General features: G+C 49.9%; 1 protein-coding gene across 10 annotated transcripts in view; it reads left to right on the forward strand.

Annotated features, from left to right (window-relative positions):
* SBF1 (SET binding factor 1) overlaps positions 1-24183 on the forward strand; it is a 2512102-nt gene that overhangs the window by 1398641 nt on the left and 1089278 nt on the right. For 5 of the 10 annotated variants that reach the window (XM_069629502.1, XM_069629505.1, XM_069629506.1 and 2 more), the window contains 2 exons: positions 5690-5764; positions 7073-7212. In XM_069629502.1, the coding sequence (XP_069485603.1) occupies positions 5690-5764; positions 7073-7212 (215 nt within the window). The remainder of the gene's footprint in view (positions 1-5689; positions 5765-7072; positions 7213-24183) is intronic. The other 5 variants (XM_069629504.1, XM_069629508.1, XM_069629510.1 and 2 more) reach the window with 1 other exon arrangement.

A 24183-nucleotide genomic window follows, 5' to 3' on the forward strand; every position in this document is an offset into this window, starting at 1 on the left:
ACTTACCATACAAGAAAGGATGCCCGAAAAAGGCATATCACGAATATATCGCTTGCTCTGCAGAGCGGACCCATAAGAAGCATTCGAATACATGAAGAAATGAGAGGATGAGATGGGCAAGCCTATTCCTATAGAAACATGGGGGCAAATCTGGCATTGAGTAGCGAAGAGCTCGAAATGTGCCTTAATCAAGGAGGCAGCATTCAAACTGTGCCTTAGATGGTACATGACTCCACAGCGAATACATTCCATCAAAGCTAGTTATTCCGTGTTGTGCTGGAGAGGCTGCGGAGAAGGACACATGATCCATATGTGGTGGTCCTGCCCTCTGGCACAGACCTATTGGAAGGAAATCCTGAGTCATATTAAGGAAATTAAAGTACAGCTTCCCATGGACCCTGTAGTGATATTGTTTGGGGCGGCAATCGAGAATATTTATACAAATACCGGGAACAATGCCATGCTCATCACCTACATGTTAAGCGCAGGAAGGATTAACCTGGCACATATGTGGAAAAACAAACAAGGTCCGGTTGAAGCCGTGTGTTGGGTTAAGCTATGGGGAATCATGGCCCTAGAAAAGGTAACAGCCTTGGCATACGGCTCATACTCGAAATACTTGAATACGTGGATGCCCCTTCAAGAATTCACTAGAGACAAAGAACAAATGTACTTTAAATCTAGAATATTACGAAGTTTCAATAATATGATCAAGAAAACCAGGATGAATCATCCCGAGGACGGGAACCGCAAGGACACACAGATGGACATGTCTCATATTAAACTCAACCGCACTTTACTAAGATGAGAACAAGCAGGGAGAGGGGGGGGAGGGAATACCTGTTAATTTTCTTTTTTTTATTTGTTAATTGTTAAATAACTATGATGCTCAAGAACTCAACTGCATAAGTAATAGCATGAAAACTGTAAGAAAACAAGCTATGGAATGAATTATACCATGCTTCATTCTCCTGCATGTTTGCAATCAGAGCTCTTGAGATAGAATACTAAAAGTTTTTAAAAAAATAAATAAATGCATGAGTGGTTAAAAGGGTCTGACTCTCTCCGGGTTAAAAAAATCAAGTCCTCAAAATCCAGTAGAGTTGCTGGTGGTCTCTAAGGTGGAGGGAATTGGCACATTTCTGAGAATTTCCCCTAACAAGCCCTTAGTTGAACTTCAGAAAAACTGTCCTAACAGGGTTGCAATGGGCTTGTGGTGTCTTGTTTTAAACTATTCAAAGTTTCAATAACAATTTACCAGATCATAGGTATGTTTTCTCCTTTCTTCCAGACAGAAAGCTAACCCAGGAGCAGGATACCCGACCTAAGTACTATGGCCACAGGTGAGTGGAATGGAGGTAGGAAACAAAGGGACTTGTTCCCAATGTACTCCTACATCCCGTCCACTTACCTCCATACTGTATGGGCGTCCCTCGCTAGGGACAGGAGACAGAACCTTTTTCACCAGAAAAAATCATCTTCCACTTTAAATTTAGATGCACGTGGGGGTGCGGCCCTGGGAGCCTGCGCTCCCCTGACTCTGCCCACCGGCACCACTCCTCAGTCATCTTTTCCACGTCGACAGGAACGGACCGCTTTAACAAGCTCTCCTGGGGTTAGGCCTCTGGCCTAGTAATTCTACACGCTCTTCCCCAGAGAAGTGTCTTTTTTTTTTTTTGTCGTCTTGTCTTCGATCAGATACTGTCCTCTAGCGCCACGCTTCTCCTCGGCGCATGTTGACGTCCGCGCGTTTCTGCAGGTGTCCTGCCCGCGAGGGGCTCTTCCCTACGTCCGACCCTCTAGCTCTCTGCCGCCTTGGCCCAACCACGGCTAGGAGGGCTGTACCTCGTGCAACGCGCTTAAACCTTGCGCTCTGAAGAACAGATTAGCTCGGTGGAGGGAGCTCTTCGGAAGGTCACCTCCAGAGGACTTAAAGGAATTCGTCAAGCACAAGGTAGGGGCACTGTTTTCATCAGCACCCCGCAAAGGCGACTCCTTCCCCAGGAAGCACACAAGCAGTAGGGACCTTTCAGGTTCTTGTACCAGTGCAGGTACCAATGCTGCTCCAGCTACTGGCCCTCAGGCAGAGGGGTCGCAAGACTCCTACCGTTGAGGGTACTGAGGTACTGCATGGTCTGGTACTGGGTTTACACCCTAGTACCGGACAAATGTCTGAGCGGGCGCCTGTATGCAGCACTACCGGCGACACAGCCGAGGGCAATCCGCCTCCCAGGACTCGTACTGAGGTGCAGGGTAGGCCTCAACCTCCACCGCCAAGAGTCTTGGAAGAGGCCAGGCCCAGCGCGACAAGCGCCACGGCGCATGTTATCATATGGAGGACATGGGATAGGGATGGGGATGGGTATGGGGGTTGGGGAGTAAGGAGGGACCGGCTCACTGATTCTTACCCTCCCGACTCAGTTTTTCCCAGATATCTGGATGGATCGTCTGGGGGTTGCTGGGGACTCAATCTTCCACCCTTTGTTCCGCTGAGAGGTGCCCAGCAGTTGATGGTTCAAATACTCTTCCGGTCATGTGCAAATGCAAGATAAAACCACTGTCGTTGAAGAAATACAGAATCTAATGATGCAGGGGCTTGCTTGGGATTAGTCACAGGATGGAGGATGGCACGTTCCAGTGATAATCACAGTTGCAGGCAACGACACGCGTCCTTCCAGTTGTGATCACAAGAGCTGCTCCAGGAGAGGTTCCCTTGAGGATAGGAAGGCAGATTTTGGGGAAAAGGCGACTTGTGGCATAAGCTTGGCGACCACAGACGTTCGAGACTCGAAACAGCGACTGTTCTGGCTACGTCAGCTCAAAAGAGAGCTGGGAAGTCCATCGGGCAGTGTAGGCACCCTTCCGAAGGCTCAGAACGTCATAGAGACTAGTTGTTCCCACTTGTCAAAGGGCTTGCAAGAATATTTCAAGGGACATCCCTGACAAGACGTCTGACCACTTTTTCCTGCCAAAGATCCCAGTTCGCTGTGTGCCGAGGAAGGTCTGCCAGTGCGTTTCTCGCCACCAAAAATGATCAGACGATGTCTCGAGGGTCCAGCCTTGGTGAGGGTCCGTAGTCCATTCCAGTGGTCAAACCAAGGTTACAGAAGCCATCCAGAGGTCTGTGCTGCTGCATCGAAGAACCAAAAGTCCTGAAACCCGACACCTACTTCTGCCACTGCACCAATCGTCACTGAAAGGCATCCAAGGTCCCCAGGGGTCTTATCCTCTTCAGCCAGGCCTTTTCGGAGTCTACAGCAAGTGTCACCTTTGTGGGGCATCCACAGCCAGAGTAACGACCCGTCAACGGAGACCACGCGAAGATCGAAAGTGCTGCCTTTCCAGCACAGTCTGGTTCCTCCATTTCTCCATCTGCCTTTACGTCCCAGCAACGCCCCCTTGCAAATTGGGTCCATCTTCAAGGGGTCTCATCGAGTAAAGCCAAGAAACTTCACTTCGCCTGCCAAGGCACCAAAGGTACTGTGACGAGCCTCCCGAATCATCTGGGGGTCCCAGATTCGGCTTGGATCCCGTTTTCCTGTGGCTTCTCAGGTACTTTGGGGTAGTGGAACCTGTAGGAGTAAAGCAGAATATTTGTGGACTGGGCTATAACAGACAAGATAAGGTGCACCCTTACCTTTCCCTTAAAGGTTGCCCAGGTTGGGGGGCAGGGGGAATCCTCACACAGTATCACTATTTAAAGCTAAAAAAAGTGTACTGCCCATGTTCTGAAACTGATATTCCTTTCTTTGTTGATCTATGCAGTCACCCCTTGCTTAGCAGTTCACATGCTTTTTAGAGAAAGTCAGCAATTGGTGAATTTTTATGAATCTAAGTATTTTTGGTACCCCGTAGAGTATGTATAGTATTGCCATAATTAGAATAGCATTGCCAAAGTACAAAGAGTTATTATTTATATGCATATATTTAGCTGAACCTTATTTTATATAAAGAAGCTGTGTTATCACCTAATATAGTGTGTGGACATTCCTTTGTGGGGGTTTGGGGACTTGCTGTACTTAACCAGCCTGCATCACCTCCTAAGAGCTTAAGCCTAGGTTGCTCATCCATAGCTACCATATAGAGAACCTTGGATGGGGTGCTCTGTGCCTCTAGCCCAACCATATAGAGGGCAGAAGTACAGCTACCCTCCTCCAGTCTTTACACCCTCTATCTCCACTACTTACTTCCACCCTTCGTTACTCCTTCCGACTGTCTCCTATTCTCCTTTTTCTACTATACTCTCCCCTCCACTAGTGCTCCACCTCAAATTTTACTAATTCACTCTGCTTTTACTGATCTCCTCCTTCCACTCACTGTACTCTTTCTTTAACACTCTTACCCACCTTACAAGCACAATCATAGCACAGTACCACTTGCTCTCACCAGCCGATACCTCACCTCTGTAAATTGCATCCACACTCCTGTTTTCCATCTTTCCACTTTCTGGTCTCTTGGTCTTCCTCCTTCTCTGGCCCCTCTTATGCAACCCACACATTCCTACTTCCTGTCTCAATCTTTATCCTCCTGCTTACCCCTCCTTATGCCATTAGTCAGCTACCAGTTCCCTGCCCAAAAGGTGTTACAGATGTCGGCATGCAAAAAAAAGGGTGCCAAGCCATGTCCCTTTTTGCCTCACAGGTCAGTCGTGCCAGACTGATGGCTGCTCATGTTGAAAAAAGGTCCGGTTTATGGCAGTGGGCCGCACCAGAGAGCCACTCTGCGACATGGTTGATGCAGTCCTGGTTGACGGGTCCTTCCTCGGCTGCTTGCTCACGGTGTGCACTAAAATGAGCTAGTCATGCGCCCCGTCCCTTACAGCCACATAAAGTCTGTCGCTCCACATGTCTGCTCTCTCTCCCTGCAATGTTTGCGCAGATCTTGTACCTGGAGTGATGTTGCTCAAGCCTGTGGTGCACTGTCAAGTTGTGTGGTGTCTGCCCATACTATGGCTGGATGTTGTGGCATACAATAAAATGTAATAATCTGGTCTGCATCTTTGTGAAGAGGTATGGGTTGCTTGGCAGTGGGACTGGTACATACAGTCGCTTAGAGAGGGGTCTGGAACTGGGGCCCTCTCAACTGTTATCTTCTCTCTCAGGGGTAGGACTGGCTCTGGCTTCCAACCTGGTATGCCTCACTGTTGCCTTACAGGGGTCCCTATCCCCTCTTGACAAGTTTAAATACTGTCACAGTAGGGGTAGGAAGAATCTGGGACCGGTTTAAGAATCTGTCACATTCCCACATCCAAACCTTCCTGTGTAAATGCAGAGATTGTGTAGCCAGCCTTGAATCCAGGTTGGTGAACTTGTACAGCAAAGGTAAACGTTTTGGGGGGCTCATGCTGGAGCCACAGTTTAGGATATTTTTCGACCTAACTGCGCTCACTAAATAACCCAAAATAATAAATCAGAGGTGATTTGACCCCTGATTAATTTATTTATTTTGAGTTTTGGACTGGGGACCTATGTGTCCTGCAAGCAGGTGAATCTTTGTCGTATACCCTTAAAAGCTGGCGTTGCAGGTAGTGTAAATGCTCTTTATTAATGTTACATTCTGTGCACTGAATGTTTTCTTGGCATACTCATCTGCTCTCTTGTACTCGTGCAGAACCTGTAGATGCTATTTGGGTGGAGGGCCAATTAAATCTGCATTTTACACCTAAGCATTTTTTCTGTTTGTAACGCAGTTCCTACCAGGTGAATGATTTGTTCCACGGTCTTTCAGTGGGCATTTCTCTTGGGCACTTCAGCCATTCGACCACGTAAGACTGACTTCTTAACACTAACTTTTTGGCATAGGTCCTTCTGGTGTGGGCTTGCGCTGACCAGTTCACTGCTTTTGGGGGTAGAAGAGGGGCTTTGTTGGACATTCCTTTTTCCACTTTACTGGTCAGACCAGCCATCTGTGATATGCTCTCTTGCCCACACTGCAGACTTTGTGGTCTATTGATGTGCCCAATGCCACAAAGATACTACTGGTGTCTATAAAAGCTTTTGTAATGAGTTGGTTGGGCAACAGTTTATTTCAGGGCCTCTCTGAAAGTCACTTGTGGGCAGGCTTATTTTCACTAAATCCAATGGAACTCTTTCTTGCAAAGTTCTAGAATGATTTAACAATTTAAACTTTGCATCTCTTTTAAAATGCAGAAAAGGGCCAAGCGGCGCTACCAATGGCCCTAAAAATCTGACCCTGGATAAAGACCATTCTGGGGGGTTAGTTCAGCGTTTTGGAGTGGCATTGCTAAGATTGAGGAATGAGCCAAAATGCTTTGGAGAAAAATATGCAATGTTTACATAAAAATATAAAGGAACAAGAATTTGTTCGATAAGTAAACAGTACTCATGGGTTTCAGTGCCACAAGTTGAAGTCCTGACATAACATTATTTTTATTTTGAAAACATTGGCACTTTTAGGTCCTCATTTACTGACATGCAAATTGGGAGGCAGATTTTGGAGTGGGATTTCCCGACAGGAACTGTTTTATAAATGCAGATGCTAGGAGCTTCCTCTGCTCCCACTCCCTCATCCCAACATGCCCATGACTAACTTATTCTTCTTGAATAAGGAAGGGTGCATTTGTGTAACATAGACCTTGCCCTTCTCCAATGCATTATAGTGCAATGCCATTGGCTACTGTTCATATGGCTGGTGGTAACACACCTACTAATTTCTGGTTTCTTTTAAATTAGCTCTTGAAATTGGATGCAAGTTTGCTCCTGGGGTATGGTGTGCTTTTCATCACTTTGCAGTTTTCTGTATCGGATTGGTTCTGTCTTTTCCTTTATATCAGCTCACCTTTTTTTGCAAGTTTTGATGCTGAATGTTTGTGTCCTCCATGGCTTGCGCTTTTGAATGCATCCTTACCTATTAAACGGAAGTGAGGTCACAGTTCCAACATTGATTGGTTGGTAATTAAACATTGATCATCAGTGACCTCACTTTTGTGCTAGATATGGGGATGAGGTGGTTAATTGGCCCTGGTCAGTTGCTGTGGTGTTTCTACAGTCTTTGTTGCGTTGATGTTTGCAACTCATGAGCAGATTTATAGCCTTTGTCTCGTCTGTTCTAGAACACTTTCCAAAAACCTTGTGAAGAATGCCAAAAAGACAATCGGTCGCCAGTATGTGACACGGAAGAAGTTCACACCCCCTACTTCGGAGTACCGGAGCAGCCAACAGTCTCTCGAGGATAATGAAGATGAGATTTCAGGTGGGGAAGTGATTTCAGACCACTTACAGAAGAGAACTTTGGCGATTGTGGGAGGTGGTTACCTTGTTTGCAAATTGCTTTAATTATTTCAAGGAAACTGCTCTACACCATTCATGTACGTACAGCTGCGGGTGCAATAGCACTGACGTGGGTGGCTCATTTTCTCTCTTTGGGATTACATTTTTTCAGTTTTTTCAATGCTATTCTGTTTTTGCTATGGGATGTGGAGGTCTGTTATTAAGTATTTATCAAGAGCTCTACATATCCTAGCATGTGTGCCATACAAATGAATGTTTTTATATAGCAAAACTGAACCTCAACATGCGTGAAGAAATCATTTGAACATTGTTGCAAAGATTTTCTACAAGTCATCTGGTAAGAACTTCAGAAGACAAACCATGTATGCAGGGTTTTCCTTAATTTAGTTCTGACTCTCAATGATGGTGTTAATGTATAGTCCGGCTTCACACTTAGGAGAGGGCTGGCCATTAAGTGCAGATTACACACACACACACATGAACACACACACACAAACACTCTCGCATTTCAAATGCACACTTGCACTGTTAGGAAAGGTTTTCTTACTCCTACCTCCCGTCCCTTTTCCTCCATACTGTATGGGTGTCCCTCGCTAGGGACGGGAGACGGAACCTTTTTAACCAGAAAAACTCTTCTTCCCCTTTAAATTTAGAGGCACACAAAGGCGCGGCCCTGGGAACATGCGCTCCCCTGACTCTGCCCACCAGTCCTCTTTTCCTCGTCGGCTGGAACTGACCGCTTTCACCAGCGCTCCTGGGTTTGGCTTCAGCCTTTTAATTCCACACATTCTTCCCCAGATATTGTCTTTTTTGTCTTGTTTCTTCTTATCCTTAATCACCTACTCTGTCCTCTGGCGCCATGCTCCTCCCTGGCACATGTCGACGTCCTTGGGCTTCAGCAGGTGTCCAGCCTGCAAGGGGCTCTTCCCCTTCATCCGACCCCAACCTCTGTGCCTACGCTGCCTTGGCCTCCAACCACGGCAGGGAAGGTTGTACCGCGTGCGACGCGCTTACACCGCACGCTCTGATGAACAGGTTAGCTAGGGGAGGGGAGCTCTTCGAGAAGTAGCCTCCAGAGGACTTGAACAACTTCGTCAGACACAAGTCGAGGCCCAAGGTAGGGACACTTTTTTATATCGCAGCCCACAAGGGCAACTCCTTTCCTAGGAAACCCCGAGTGGGGGCATGGGGGCGTTCAGGTTATCATGCCAGCACGGATACCGAGGCTCATTCAGCTACCGGCCGCCAGGCCGAGGGGGATGGGGGGGTCACTAGATCCTTCCAGAGACAGTGCTGAGGGACTGCAAGGTTCTTATACCAGGTGTTGACACGAGGGGCTATGCCCTAGTACCGGAAAAATGTCTGGGGGCGCCTGCACGTAGCACTACTAGCGGCGCAGCCGAAGGCACCACGCCTGTCAGGCCTCGACCTGAGGTGCAAGGTAGGCTTCATGCTCCACCGCCAAGAGTTCAGGAGGAGGCCAGTCCCAATGTGCCAGGCACCACGACGCAGGCACGTGGCATACAGCTTGCCAAGATGGCTGCTCGTCCGACACATCCCCATTCGGGGAACAGGTCAGAGATTGTGTGTCCAGGTGGGACTGGTCTTCACCAGGTATGTGGCCGACAGCTTATCCTTCAGCGTCGCAGGGCAGATATCCCCCGCAACCGGCATGGCAGAGTACACACAGGCACCAGCAGCCACCCGCTACTCCATCAATACCACCTGCCACCCCACCAGCCTGTGAAGACACGTTTTTTGAGAAGTTCATCGCGCTTATGAGGTCCCCTCAGATGAGCTCCATCCTTCGGTATGGGATCAGGGACATGCTGCCTCCAGTTCCTCCGCCAGCACCTAAAGTCATTCTTCCTATGGCTCCGGAGGCTCAGGCCCCTGCGCTGCCACAGCTGCCCATGCCAGGTCCTTCGATTCCATCTCCCCTGCCTCCTACAGTTCAGGCGGTTCCACACCAGTCGCCACAGCAGTCTCCGGCTCTGATCTTCACACCTCTGCCATCGGCTCCCAGCACTCCTACCCTGGTGCCAGGCCAGCCGGACACTCTGGTGGACACCGATGAGGAGGAGGACCCTGACACACCTTCAGCCAAGGCCTTCCATGAACAACTTTTAGGTTTGGCAGAGTATGTGGGGCTTCCACGGCCCGAGGTGGAGCAACCAGAGGCGGGGGTCCTGGCCCGAGGTCCTCACTCTCCACCCCGTAGCTAGAATGGGGATCCCGATGCACAAGGACGTTGTCGCCTTGGCCAAAAGGGATGGCTGACACCCCATTCAGCGCAGCCCACCAATCGGCACCTCCACACCCTCTTCCACACTCAGTGATTGCCACAGCCTCTTATCTACTCGAAGCCGCAGTCTCCTCGGCCATGTTGTCATCTGCTCTGCTAGGCAAGGAGGGGAAGATCTTGGAGGTGAATGGAAAGGTCGTCTATTCCAACGCCTCCCTGCTCCTTAGTCAGTCTAACGCAGATGCCGTGCTCGCAGACATTAACCAGAGGCTTTGGCAGGAAATAGCTGACTTCCTTCCGGAACTTCTGGTGCAATCAGGCACGCTTCAAGGTGGGGCTGGCAGAAGCAAAGATGGTGGCTCAAGACATCATGGAGTCCACAGTGGCGCATATCGACACCTCAGGCCGCGCCATCTGTATAGTCGCAGACATGAGAAGGACAGCCTGGCTCCGGGCTACCAAGTTCAACCCAGATGTACAGGAAAGCATATTGGACCTTCCATTCAAGGGTAGCAACCTCTTCCATTCCACCACAGATGAGGAACTGGATAAGAACAGTTCCCAGACTGCAAAATCTTTATCCATCAGTCAAACGCACCAGAGTTCCGACAAGGTTCAGGCCTTCGGCGGGTTCCAGGGCTTCCAAGAACGACGGTCCAGGCAGCCGGACTGATCTCAGAGTCAACACCGCCGTAAACAGCACAAGGCTGGAAATGAGGGCTTCTTTCAGTCCCCCTCCTGCACCGCAGCCTGAGAGGGAAAGAAGACCTGACACACTCCTCTGGGTCCACGTGTCTCCGGTGTCTTCACGCACAGCATTGGCGCGTAAGGTTCGCGGACCCCTGGATCCTATCAGTAGTATCCTCGGGTTACCGCCTACCGGTTCCTCCCTCCCCACCTTCCCCTCTTCCACTACCACAGATTGGGACAGCAACTCGCTGGTACAGGATCAGGCTGTGGAGGAAGTCCCAGCTTCCCAGCGAGGCATGGGCATCTACTCCAGAATTTTCACCATACAGAAGAACCACCAGTCTGGCCTGAGAATTGTGTTGGACTTGTCCACCCTGAACCTTTCCCTTCCACTTCAAAAGTTCAAGATGGTGGGGAGTGCTCGAGAGCCCGAGCAAGATGGCCTATGGCTAAGGGAGCTCTGACATTAGACGGCATGAAAAGCCGACATATACCCTTTAAAGCTCAACAGACGGAATGAAAAGGGAGTTTTTACTAATCGGAACCGAAGGGGCAGAGATGGGCAAAATCTGGAGAAAAAAATCACACAACAGATCCGGAGATGAACGCTACAGAGCAAGCAGGCATATCGAGCCACGACCGACAGTGGAGCACAAAGAGGCGCGAAAAAGGGAAACGCGGGCACCAAACATACATCCGGCTCCTTAATAGATGCGACGCAACGGGACACCATTGCCTGAAACGGTCTCCTGCAGAAAGGCAGATTAAGAGCCTGACAACTTGGAGCCAACACGACTGGCACCCGCACATCGTAAGAAGTGCCGGAGCTGCATGGCCGCCTGAGAGCACCGGTACGGTCGCACAAACCATGGTGCGGGCCATGAACACGCTGTCACCTAGGGAAACAAACACCAAGGAAGGTAAAAACTCCACACCACCCCCGGGATGACCACATCAGGCCCAGCAGAAGCGAAAGTGGGGGAAGCCACAGACGGAGAGGCGGTTGAGCTGGGAAGAGTCGGCCACTCCACTCGCCTCTCCCCATAGGTGCGGATCCGGAGACGGGACGGGCACCCCCGACATACAAGTAAGTCAGGCGCACAGCGGGGACTCTCATTAGCACAGCAGACACACGATCACACCAGCAGTATGGGCAAAGCAAAGGCCAGGACATAAATAGATACCCCCAACCAGGGGAAGACTGAACGCAGCCTCCACGTAAGACCCGCAGGCAACTGCACCAAGGACCGCAAGCCACACTCACCACGGCAGGGAGCACACACCCAACGCAAAATGCTCTAACGGCCGACACCAGGAGGCCCAAAACATAGGGAACAGTGACACGGGCAGAAGGAAACGGAGAACCCCACACAGTGACAACGGACTAATCCGGTAACTAGGAACGTTATCGCCTTCAGAAATAAAACGCATCCCCAAGGCGTGGGTCTGGGAACAGCACCCCTCGCCCATGACAGCACAGGGGGAATAGACATAACACATGGTCACAAACGTACTACTTGGAGAGCGACAGACACCTACATACGATGGCATTCGCACTCGTACAGCGACAAGCTGCACCAATAATAACTATCAGAGACATTGCAAACCATCTGGTAGTGGGGGATGAACAAATCGAGAGATTCATCAAGTTCTATCGAAAACTATATACCGCACTGATACCTGTACACCCCAAGCTATAGAAGCCTTGCTGGATACGGTACCTATCCCTCAAATCCTAGCAGAAGACCTAGACACCCCTATCAACGCCGCTGAAATTACCAGGGGGATAATACCTCACTCCCATGGGAAGGCGGGCGGCCCTGACGGGATCCTTATAGATATGTATAAGAGCATAGGGGATGGAATCGCACCAAAACTAGAGGCAATCTTCAATGAAGCGCTTACCCATAAACAACTACCAAAATCCATGCTAGCAGCCAACATCATAGTGTTCCACAAAAACGTGAGGGATCCTGAAGCCTGTGGCTCCTATAGACAATCTCACTAATAAATTCTGATGCCAAAACTTTAGCAAAATGCCTAGCACAAAGAATAGAAGACACTCTCCCGCAGTTAGTGCATAAAGACCAAACGGCCTTCATAAAAGGTAGACACTCCAGCGAGAATATCTGCAGGCTGCTACATATTATAGCAGGAGACATGGACCCCCAAGACGCCATCCTGGCTGTAGACGCGCAAAATGCATTCGACAAGGTACAGTGGTAATTCCTGTTCCATGTTCTACCCAGATACGGCTTCCCCCCCACACCTAATCCAATTGATCAAACTCCTATACACCGACCCGCCTCAGTGGTCACTAACAGGGTGGCCTCTGCATAATGTGAGCTGCAATCAGGAACCCACCAGGGATGCCCGCTGTCGCCACTACTATATGCTCTATCCATTGAACCCATGGCGATCAAAATGCGCATAGACCCAGCATGGTCTGGCATATGCCAAGGTGCGGAAGAACACCGTGGTATCACTATATGCGGACAACCTACTTATTTACGTTAGCAGCAGCCCAACAACCCTCCCATACATCAAGACTCTTCTACAAGACATATGCCCGATGGTGGGGTACACAATCAACTGGAATAAATTGGAGCTAATGCCCCTTCGACGAGATATCCCATGGGACCCTGGAGGGGTGGCACCGTTCTCCCTCCAGCTGAAATACATAAAATACCTAGGGACACACATGAGCGCCTTGGTGGCGGAACTCCGCAACCTGAACTACCTGCAGATCCTCAGGACCATTAAAAGTGACTTAGATTGGTGGGACACTCTGGGCCTATCTCTGACAGGGAGGATCAATGCCCTGAAGATGAAATCTTTCCCCAAACTGATCTATATAGCAATGATGCTCCAAACCAGCCCAACACCTCACATACTAAAGAACTAGACAAAGCATCAATAAATTCATCTGGCGCGGGGGAAAAAAAGCATGAGTATGACTACCCATATTACAGGCGGAAAAAAGCAAACTGAGGCCTAGCGGCCCCCTCACTGACAGCCTGCTATCAGGCGGCCCAATTAAACTTGGTAAAACGTTGGTTAAACATAAACGACGATACTAGTTGGCGGACAATAGACAATGGAGCTTGCCCTAATGGCCCCACTAATCCCATAGAGATAATGGCCACACCACCACACAAACTCCCGCCGAATGTCAAAACGCACCCAATATTGGCACCAACCCTACAACAATGGCATAGACTACTGGTGGCACAAGGGGGCCCAATCAAAAAGCGTGGACCTGGGCTAGCATATGTTCGGTCCTCTCATATGGGCTGGCACAGACAATCCACCAAAACCAGATGGGTGAATGGGCTAAACTATGGATATTGGACATAAGAGGATGGGGCTCTTCTAGGCTTCCATGAAGTACGCAAAATACTGGGTCTGGGGGCAGAGAATTGGCTATGTTATCACATCATTCAAGCTACGCTCCTCAAGCATACAACAATAGATTCCTGCCTACAGCCCCCCACGCAATGCGACAAAGAAATGGAACAAAATACAGATTCATTCCCACGAATCTGCACGTTGTACTCCATGTCAATACCAGACAACAAAAGGAGATTACACGCACTAGCTACAATTTGGGCAGAAGATCTGGGTGTTAGGGAGAATTCTCTGTTTAGGCTGAATTTCCTAACCTAGTGAGTCCCCCAGCAGCTTTGCTGGATTTTTGGGGTTTATTTTTTTCTCCTGCCAAGAGTGAGACTCTTTTACCCTCACTCTTGGACATGATTTGAGTGTGTTTCTTTGAATCTAGATGTCTTTAATGGGCTATGGGGTCTTTACTCCACAGGGTTTCATGTGTTTTTGTGAGGTGTGTTACACAGCACCCTCCGTGCAGTAACACAGGGGTGTCATAGTGACCCCCCAGTATAGACTCCACACCCTGGGACTGACTACTGTCTTCCAGGGCATGTAAAGTCACCATTGACTTTACTAGTCTTAAAATCTGAACAGAACCAGTACAAACCATCATATTGTGGACGTACTGGCTGGGGCAATTCGATTGCCCCAGGCTCTGTTAGTCAAGGGGGCACGTCTCCGTCCTCCCTGATCGAGTTTTGGCTGGTGGCAGTGGATATTACTTTTTATATTCAACCGCGAATATTTTCCTATGGGATTTCCCATTGTTTTAGGCTACTATCTTTATTTAATTATTTAAGGTAGCCTCGAACATACCGCTGGTTTATTTAATTAATATTAATTCTCCGGTTGGTAATTTTTGCCAAAACTTGATTCTAAAATGGCGTTTGTGTTCTCTTCTGTGACTCCAACCCAAGTCGAGCCCTTTGTTCCACTTTTTTTGGCAGGCTTCTCCACAGAAGCCCTCCAAAGTGGTGCCACTATGTCTGGGGTACTTAGGAGGGGTGGAGGGGAATTTAGGCACCCTGGACTGAGTTGCCTAGGCAACTCAAGTCGCACTCCGTCCTGATTGGCCCAAGTGGTGAGCCGGCCAGCTCACCACTTAGCATGTTTGATTGACAGCTAGGCTGAGTGAATGGGGGTTTGCTGCATAAAAGCAGGGCTTTGGGGACTGGAACTTCAGAAGTCGCCACAGGACCTAAGAATCCGACGAGGGAGAAGCTGAGCCGACCTGCCACGACACCACGACCGGTGGAGCCCTGCTGGACCTTCTCACCACTTTTCCCAACGACAGAGGAGATCTCCCGCCGGAGAGTCTTCGTCCTTTGACTGGTGGGGATAACCAGTTTCACCGTCTTTTCGCTTTCCCGACGTATTTCGTGGCTGCCTTGCCCGTGATAAGCACCCCGGCAACCGGGATACCACGTTTTACCACGACCGCGAGATAAAGGTACCACCTTTTACCAAAAAACTCCGCGGCTGGTTTCTGCCCTGGTAGTGCAACGACCTGCATCTTTCCTCCACGTCGAGATCTTCTCTTCCCCTGGACGACGCCGCAACTTGCAATTACTACAAGGAACAACTGCCACCGCTGGAGGATCCTTCCCACTTAAGGTACCGTGTCCTGCCTGGCTTCCCTTGCAACTGACTGTACGGGGTAGATTTAGCCCCCGGCTTTTGAACCTGGGTTAGCCTGGGACACCTTGGCTAAACTTTTGTAAGCCTCTCTAAGCTCTTTTCTGAACCCTCTGCAAGACTTTCTAAGCCTAGTGTAACTGTGTGACCTTGGGCGCATTTGTACTCTGCTCTCTCGAAGAGTGGGCCCAGCCTTTGGACTTTGGCTCACCAGTGACTTTTTGCTCTCTGTCTTGCTAATAGTGTTCCTGAATCGTAGAGTGGTGTAACCCTGCATATTCTGTCTTTTTCCCTCCCTTTTTCACAACCTTAGTAGAGTGCAATCTAGTTAAGCGCTCACCTCTGTATGAAAATAAGTGGTGTCTTACTGTGATTTTCTAATAAGGGAAAAAGGGGTGTATATATCATAATAGTAACTGTGTTTAGAATATTTTACAATAAGAGTGCTGGAGTGTTTCAACTGTGTGTTTATAAATAAATAATTATATACTTTGATACCAAAGCTCTGGTCAGTGTTTGCTTGTATTATTGTATCCGAGTGCCTATTGAGTATACTTTGCATACTGCCTAACTCTTCTTGAGGGAAGTCTGACTGCTCAGCCACAGCTACCAGGTAAATCTGGGTGGTACAGACTGCTACCAAGTGGGTTTACTGCTAACACCTGTAGTCTTAAATCGTTTGCAGTGGTCCCTAAGGGAGCTGCACAAGTTTCTGCCTAACACTGGGAACCCCAATCAGTGCCCCAGATAGGCAAAACTGCTTCTCGGCTATCCCCACATCCTGCCTTAGACTAAAAAACAGAGAAATACAGTACAAAATACTTCAAAGACTACTATACTCCTGTCAAATTATACAAAATGGGGCTCTAACCCACAGCCCTATGTTAGAGAGGGTGCAAAGGCATCGGAACAATGGATCACACACTATGGTCCTGACCCAACATCACCCCCTACTGGCGCACAGTACACCGACAAGTCAGACATTGAGGGGGCGGACATCGCCTTTACCCAGAACGCAATGATCCTAGGTGCAGTTGGGACGGATTGGCACGATGATGCACTGACATGCAAACTCATAAGCCTCATACTTTTCATGGCACGAAAACTACTGATTGTACAATGGAAAGCAGCCGCACTGCCCACAAGCACTGAATGGGCTACATCCCTCTCCAAAATATGTAGACTCGAAAGGACGGCCTTTCAAAAGACAATCCAGGCTCAACCCAATGAGAGGGGATCGATACTGGGAACTGCTAGAGCCGTACACCTGACTCAGACTGGCTCAAACCAAGGCCAAAATATGACACGCACCACCACATCCTGACTGACACACGAAGACGATGACCCCACTGACCCATCCCGACGGGTATTGGAGCATTTCCAGACGACCCAGAAAGAAGTGCAGGACGGTGGCACAGGGGGGAAAAGATAGTAAGGGGAAAAGCAGGGAGCGAGAGGGGGAGAAATAGAGTAAAAACATGATCGATCATTACAAATGCAACTTTATCGATATAATGAAATATTGTTTTTGTTTGTTTATGATAATGACTAAACAGTCAAGGGAGACTGTGCATCCTGGATCTGAAGAACGCATACCTACATGTCCCGGTTTGGCAGCCTCATTGGTCCTTCCTGAGGTTCAGGATCATGGGCTTCGATTTCCAATACAGGGTTCTACCGTTTGGCCTCAATTCAGCCCCCTGGGTCTTTACCAGGCTTATGAATGCAGTGGCAGCCCTCCTCGGGGCCCAGGGCCACCACGTATATCCATACCTCGACTGGCTCATCGGGGCGAGATCACCGAAGGCAGTACAACACACCTCCTCCGCCCTCATGAATACACTACACGACGTGGGATTCTCTATCAATCTCAAGAAGTTTCAACTGGAACCTACACAGAGCCTGGCTTTCCTGCGATAATCTGGGATATGAGAACCGAGAGAGTTTTTCCCTCGGAGGACCAGATCGCAGCCATCAAGAGTGCTGTAAGCCATTTTCTAAGCAGAGAGGTTACCTCGGCTTGGTGGTACCAGCACCTTCTAGGTACCATGGCAGCATTTCTCTTGACAGTGCCATTCACAAGGCTCTAAATGAGGAGATTGCAGTTGCACTTCGCAGCCTCATGGAATCGGGAGCAGGTTTCAGAACTCGTCAGCATTCCTCCGGCCCTCCGACAGGACGTGATTTGGTGGAGCATGGACTTCAACCTGAGGATTGGCAGGCCATTCCGACAACCAGCCCGCAGGTTACCATCGCCACAGACTCTTCCTTAGAGGGTTGGGGGGGCGACCCTGGACTACCACAGCGTCCAGAGTTTGGTCTCTTCAGGAACAGGGGGCCCATATCAATTGGCTGGAGCTGAAAGCCATCTGACTGGCTCTCAAGGCCTTCTTACCGATAGTCCGTGGCAAAACGATCCTCATTCAGACGGACAACTCCACCAGCATGTATTACATCAACAAGCAGGGTGGCACCAGGTCCCCTCCCTTATGCACCATAGTGGTCAGCATGTCGGAATGGGCCCTGGCAAACGGTGTACACTTGAAGGCATTCCACCTAGCGGAAACCTGGAGACGGAAAGGCTCAGCAGGTTGGGTGCGGGCAATTGAACGATCAGGTCCTACATGGGATCTTCAACAGATGGGGTCATCCGCAGGTGGACCTCTTCGCCACATGGTATTACAGGAAGTACCTTCAGTTCACATCATGCCAGGCTCGGGGTCCTGGCTCCCTGAGAAATGCGTTACAGATACAGTGGAACAGCATGATCGGCTATGCGTTCCCTCCCAGTCCCCTGGTACACAAGGTGATCTGCAAGATAAGGGAGTCCGGCACCCCAGCATCATTCTGGTAGTTCCTTGGTAACCAGCGAGGCCCTGGTTCTCGGAGATGCTCAGCTTGAGGGACCAAGCAGGGGACAGTCATCCAACTGCCTCGCAGAGGTTAACGCTTGCAGCGTGGTTCCTGAACAGGTCACATTAAAGCATCTGCATCTTTCGCAGGGTAACCTAGACATCATACAGGGTGCTAGGAGCGATGCTACCAGGAGCCAGTACAAAAGCAAGTGGACTAGGTTTTGCCACTGGGTGGAGTCCAAGGAGTTTGATCCTCTCACATGCTCATTGGACGACGTACTACCCTTCTCTGCACACCTTGCACACTCAGGAGTGCAAATAGACACACGTCTCATATATTTGGCTGCCATCGGAGCATACCGGAACTCTGAGGAGGAAAGTGTTTGTCATGATGCCTACCCCCGGAGCACCAGGCCAGACCCAGAGCCCCTGGAAGCAGGCATCATGCCCTCGGGTAAAAGCCCAGCGGCCCCTTATAGGGGCTCTTTGGACTCAGTCCTGACGCCTTTGGCGCCAGGCTAATGTTGGACATCAGTTATGTTATGTTATTTTGCACTTATATAGCGCCTTATATACCATTGGTATGGTCTGAAGGCGCTGGTAGGTTGAACGCCCTTGGGAACCGAGGTTCTTGTCAGTAGAGGGAGGAGAGAGGATTGAAAAGGTGCGAGTGCGCATCTGGTATGTGTGCAGCTGGTGCAAAAATTCCTGTGGAAGCTGCTTCATAGCGGTAGGTGTGGTGGCTGAGAGGTCAGGACTATGTGTTCGAATCTGGCAGGAATTATCCAGACCGAGAGTGGCAGCGTAAGGCCTGAGGAGAAGGCCTGGCTGGGGGTGCGAGACCAGCAGTGATTACAATAGAGTGATGTGGAGTGAGCGGCGTCAGATGTTGATATGAGAACAGTTATAACGAATGGTGTCATAGTATCTCTGTGTTCTAGTTGGGTGGTGGTGTAATGAGAGAGTAAGCGTGGGGTGTGATATGAGGTATGATCTTTTAAAGGATCCATGCATTCTAGGTATAATATGGACGTCATGCGGTTAAGCAATTCGTCCGTTATGCACATTCGTCGGCCCTCCACATGTCCTCTCGCCACACACGTCCTCTCGCTACACACGTCATTACGATAGGCGCCAGGCTCATAAAGGGAGGTGTTTTGTGCACTTACCTTATGCAGACCATGCTGCAGCTTCAGGCCTCCCTGAGACCTGAAAGGGACTATTTTTTCATAGGGACTATTTTTTCACTCGGGCGTGGCCAGGGAAGGATACATACCTAGTTGGGGAAGGATACATACCTGGGACTTCTTTGGAGGCTATTTAAGCCACGCCCAGACAGCAGCTCATGCTTTGCGTTGTTCTGCTTCCTGCAGCTTAACGCTCACCGTGTCTGCTCCTGCTCCTGGACTCCAGCCACGCCCGCCTCGAACCTGGAAGACCTGCAAGGAAGGAAGAGAAGAGAAAGGTGAAAACCAAGGACTATTTCAAACTTCTTACCTGCATCCGGAATCTTCTCGCCAGCATCCCTGAAGAAAGACTTCCATTTAAAAGCATCGCGTTGCTCACTGCAGCGCCACGCTTCACTCACCTGTCCTCGAGACATCTCCCGGCTCCATCGCCGCTGTCAGCATCGGACACCACATCTCTGCACCTAGGGGAGAGAGGAAGAAACAAAAGGTGAGCAGAAGGAACACAGAAGGAAAGCCTGATTAACAGCCATAATACTTACCGGCTTTTCTTCCACATTTCGGGTCGGCGCCGCCCCGTTGGCAGGTACCGTACCCTAGCCCCTATGGGGAAAAGACAAGAGACATTTCTGGGGAATGATAAGGACATTTAGAGGGATCGCCCTCATCACTACTCACCTCGGCAGTTTAACCCCTCAACGCATCGCCTTCATTCTGCACCTGAAATAAAGGACAGATCACAGGTTAGAAAGACAACATAAAGGGGGCCTCACTTGAACTTTGAACTTTCATACTTACGGCGCATCGCTCAGGAAAGTCAAGTGGATTTTGCCAGTGCCATTCTGAAAACCAGTGAAGTAACTGGACGAACGCGCGCCCCTGCACCAGAAGCAGGATGGAGAGTTCATCCTTCCAAACCATAAGGTGAGCTTAAACCGGGGTTTGGAGGAAGTTAGAGAGGAACGAAGGGTGAAAGGGGGGAGCTAGCACACTATTCTGCAGACTGTTAATCCCCTTTCTCATCTGCAGAAGGATATTCCTACAGACCAGGCAAGCACGATTTGGAGGTCCTGTCCAATCGGTGTTCCGGGTCCTGCGCATCACGCTAGAAGAGGCCACAGCAATCCAGACTAGACCAGCGCCCCCCTGGGAACCAGGTGAGCGTTAGTGTTTTCATCCTCCAAACCGATGGTTAAAAGGCCTCTGGTGGGCCTCACCAGCCTCTGCCTGCCTATTAAGAAGCCACACCCTGTGTGGGACCTTAATGTAATGTTGGGTGGCTTGGCGCACAAACCTTTCAAGCCAGTGGCATCCGTGGACATCCGGCTGGTCACCATCAAGACATCCCTCCTGGTGGGTCCTAAGTCTGCAGGGAGGCCAGCAAAATTCAGGCGCTGGTCGCTTCAGAGCCCTAAACTACCTTTCACAGATATATGGTGGTCCTTAGAATGCACCCTGCGTTCTTGCCTAAAGTAGTCTTTGTTCCATCTGAATGAGGAGATTCTAGATATCTACCTTTTTTGCGGACCCAAATGACAATGCTCAGAGGGTTTTGCACTGTCTGGATGTCGGTGCGCGCCCTGAAATTCTATCTGGACAGGATCAAGAGCTTTCGCAAATCGGATGCCCTCTTCACCTTAGGGTGGTCAAGACGACCAGGATATCAGTCATCTAAGGCCTTTATAGCAAGGTGGTATGTTTCGGCCATCAAGGAGGCCTATGAGGAACAGCACAAGCCACTTCCAGCAAAACATGCATGCACATGCTGTCAGGGCCAAGGCCATGGCTGTTGCGTTCCAGAGGCATGTCCTGGGGAAGTTCATCAGCAGGGCGGCCACATTAGCCACTCCTTCGACCTTCTGCAAACACTACTGTTTGGATGCCAACTCTAGGCCAGATGCAGCATTTGGACATGCAGTACTAAGGAACTTGTTTTCTTAATGAGGGTCACCGCTCCACCTTGGGGCTACATTCAGTTGTAATCGCCCATACAGTATGGAGAAAGGGGACCGGATGTAGGAGTAATTATAAGTTACTCACCGTGGTGACTAACATACTCCTAGTCCATAGTCCCCTTTCCTCCATACGTCCCACCATCCTCCACCATAATAAAACTGGTATCGTTAGGCAATGGTAATATTGTCGAGGCGTCGATGGGGACTGAGGAGTGGCGCCGGTGGACGGAGTCAGGGGAGCGCATGCTTCCATTACCACGCCCCTGCACACCTCTGAATTTAAAGGGGAAGAAGAGTTTTTTTTTCTGGTGAAAAAGGTTCCGTCACCCATCCCTAGTGAGGGACGCCCATACAGCATTCGAACTGCTAGGCCAGGTCCCCTCTGCACAGAAAACCAAGCAACCCCAGACCGGGCTAAAAAACGGTGGTGTGGAAGATTGCCCAGAGCAATTGCCAGTGGTTTAGATTCATTCGAAACCTTCCACCCATCACTTTTGTGGCGAGCTATCCTCCCGAGACATGTGCCAAAAATAATTTTACCATGCGCCCAGTATTAGACTGGCGCCCTGCAAACACTTATGTAAAGCCACAAAAGTTCTGCATGACAACGCTACAAGAAGTAATTCCCCTGCTAAAACGGGGTGATTACATGGCACCATTGGATATGAAAGAAGCCTATTTTCAAAATTCAATGCTCCCAGCGCACAGAAAACTCTTGCAATTCAAAGTAGCAAACCAGCCCTACCAATTCATGGTGCTACACTTTGGAATAGCATCAGCTCCAAGGGTATTCACCAAGGTACTGGCGGTGGTGGTGGCGCACTTGCGCAGGGAATCAATCCCAGTGTACCCCTACCTGGACGACTGGCTGATCACAGGAGAGACTCCCCATCTTTGCAAACTAAACACGCAATGAACCATAGATCTTTTCTTCCAATTGGGCTTCTAGATAAACGATAAAAAATAGTCTTGTACCAAACGCATCAAAACAGTTCCTAGGAGCTGTATTAGATAAATGAACAGGCTTTGCCTTCCCATCCATGGAAAGAGTGCAGAACATGCTTTGGCATATACCCCAGTATCAAGCCGGCCTCAAGATAAGCGTACACAAAGCTATGCGTTTGCTAGACATGGCATTGTGGATATATCTAGTCTCACAAGCACGTCTGCGCATGCAGACAATGCAGGAGTGGTTGGCGAAACAATGGTCTCAGGCAAGTGGTCAGTGGGACGATCTAGTGATCGTTTCGCCAACACTAGTACAGAGCCTACGCTGATGGTCAAGAGAAAATCTGTTAAAGGGAAAACCCTTCCACGATCCGGAAGCGCAAGCAATTGTCACAACAGTGTGAGAGAACGGATCTCAACGACCGGTGGGGGGTGTCTGTACTTCCGCTCCCTATATGGTGGAGGGGAGGCACAGGGGACCCCAGCCAAGATTCTCTATTCGGTAGCAATGGTCGAGCAATCAAGGCCTAGCTTCTCAGGAGGTGATGCAGGCTGGTTCTTAAGTACAGTGTATCCCCAAGCCCCCACAAAGGAATATCCACACTCTGTATTGGTTAGAACACAGTCTTTATATAATCAAAAGTTAAGGTTATGTACATTCATCATGATAACTCACTTTGTACTCCGGCAAAATCTACAATGACAAATATTTACAATCCTAAAGTGGTACCACCCTAGATCTCATTGAAGTGCATGAACAATACTGTGCAATGTCACACAGACCAATAGAGTGAAACCAGCAATAGAGAGAGGAGAGAAAATAAGATGGTTGAGCAATAGGCAGAATACTGACCCCTACCACTAGGCACAGTTCTTTGTGGAGATCCCCCCACCTTGGCAACCTGTAAAGAAAGATATAGCACAAGCCCAGTCCATATATTGCTCTGCAAGTCTTATTTTCCCCTATAATGTTTTTACCCCCCCAATGTACCTGGTGGAGTCGAGTTCCTCGAAAAGGCGTCGACAAACGTCGAGGGACTCGCTGTTCGGCGACGGGGAATCGACGGCCCTTCTTGAATGCCTTCCCTTTCAAGCGGGAGGCACGGGGCGTCGAACGTCCGTCGACAAACGAGGTAGAACGATGTCGAAGAGGCGGCAGCTTTGTCCGAGCGGTGCTCGTCGGCGTCGGGGCGTCGGTGTCCTGCAAGGTGGAGGTATGCGGGGCACCTCAATGACAATAGTTCTGGACCGCAAAGATTGTAGAGACGGGAGCCCAGCAAGGGCGTCGAGTCGTCCGAGTCTTTGAGGTCGTCGGGTGGCGGGAAACCCACCGGCAGGTTTCACCTCGGCGCGTTGGTCGTCCTCGACTTTCTCCGGCAGGATAAGAGGTCGACGAAGCGGTCGAGAGAGTCCTTCGATTGAATGTTCTTAGGCAAAGGAGCGGACGGCTCCGGTCGTCGGCGGCACGGCGTCAAGTGGTTCCCACGGCTGGGCAACACAACTTCGACGGGCCTCCAGCGGTTCCACAAACCTGCGAACCCTGGTCGACGGCAATGGACTTCGAAGGCGTCGATGTCCGGGTGCTTCACTTCGATCTCCTCGGCGGTCCCGTCTCGGGTCGACAGCCTTTCGAGGATCTGTCTTCCAGGGCGCTTCGGCGAAGATGGAGCGGTGCTCGATGGTCCCTCGGAGCACGGGAAGAGGGCGCCTTACCAGGTCCTCTCTCGGGTCAGCCCTCGACGATCTCGTCAGCCTTCGGATCGGTCGAAGCAAATGCCACAGCAAATCTTCTTCTTCCAGCTGGACGTCGAGGATCAGCAGTTCCAGTTACTCGTAGAGTGGAGACTCAGCTCCCTGGCTGCTTTAGGAGCACAATGGTCGCTTCTCAACCAAAGATCCCTTCTGAACACTTTTCCAGTGGTGAGAGGTCCCCAGATATACTATTCTGCCTCTCATCCACACTGCTGGCACACACACAGCAGCCAATCACACTGCAGGGCATTCATGCAGTCAGTCAGCCAATCAGGCACA

The sequence above is a fragment of the Ambystoma mexicanum genome, chromosome 12 (genome assembly GCF_040938575.1).
Source record: "Ambystoma mexicanum isolate Mex_15411 chromosome 12, UKY_AmexF1_1, whole genome shotgun sequence".
In the NCBI taxonomy this organism is placed as follows: Eukaryota; Metazoa; Chordata; class Amphibia; order Caudata; family Ambystomatidae; genus Ambystoma; species Ambystoma mexicanum.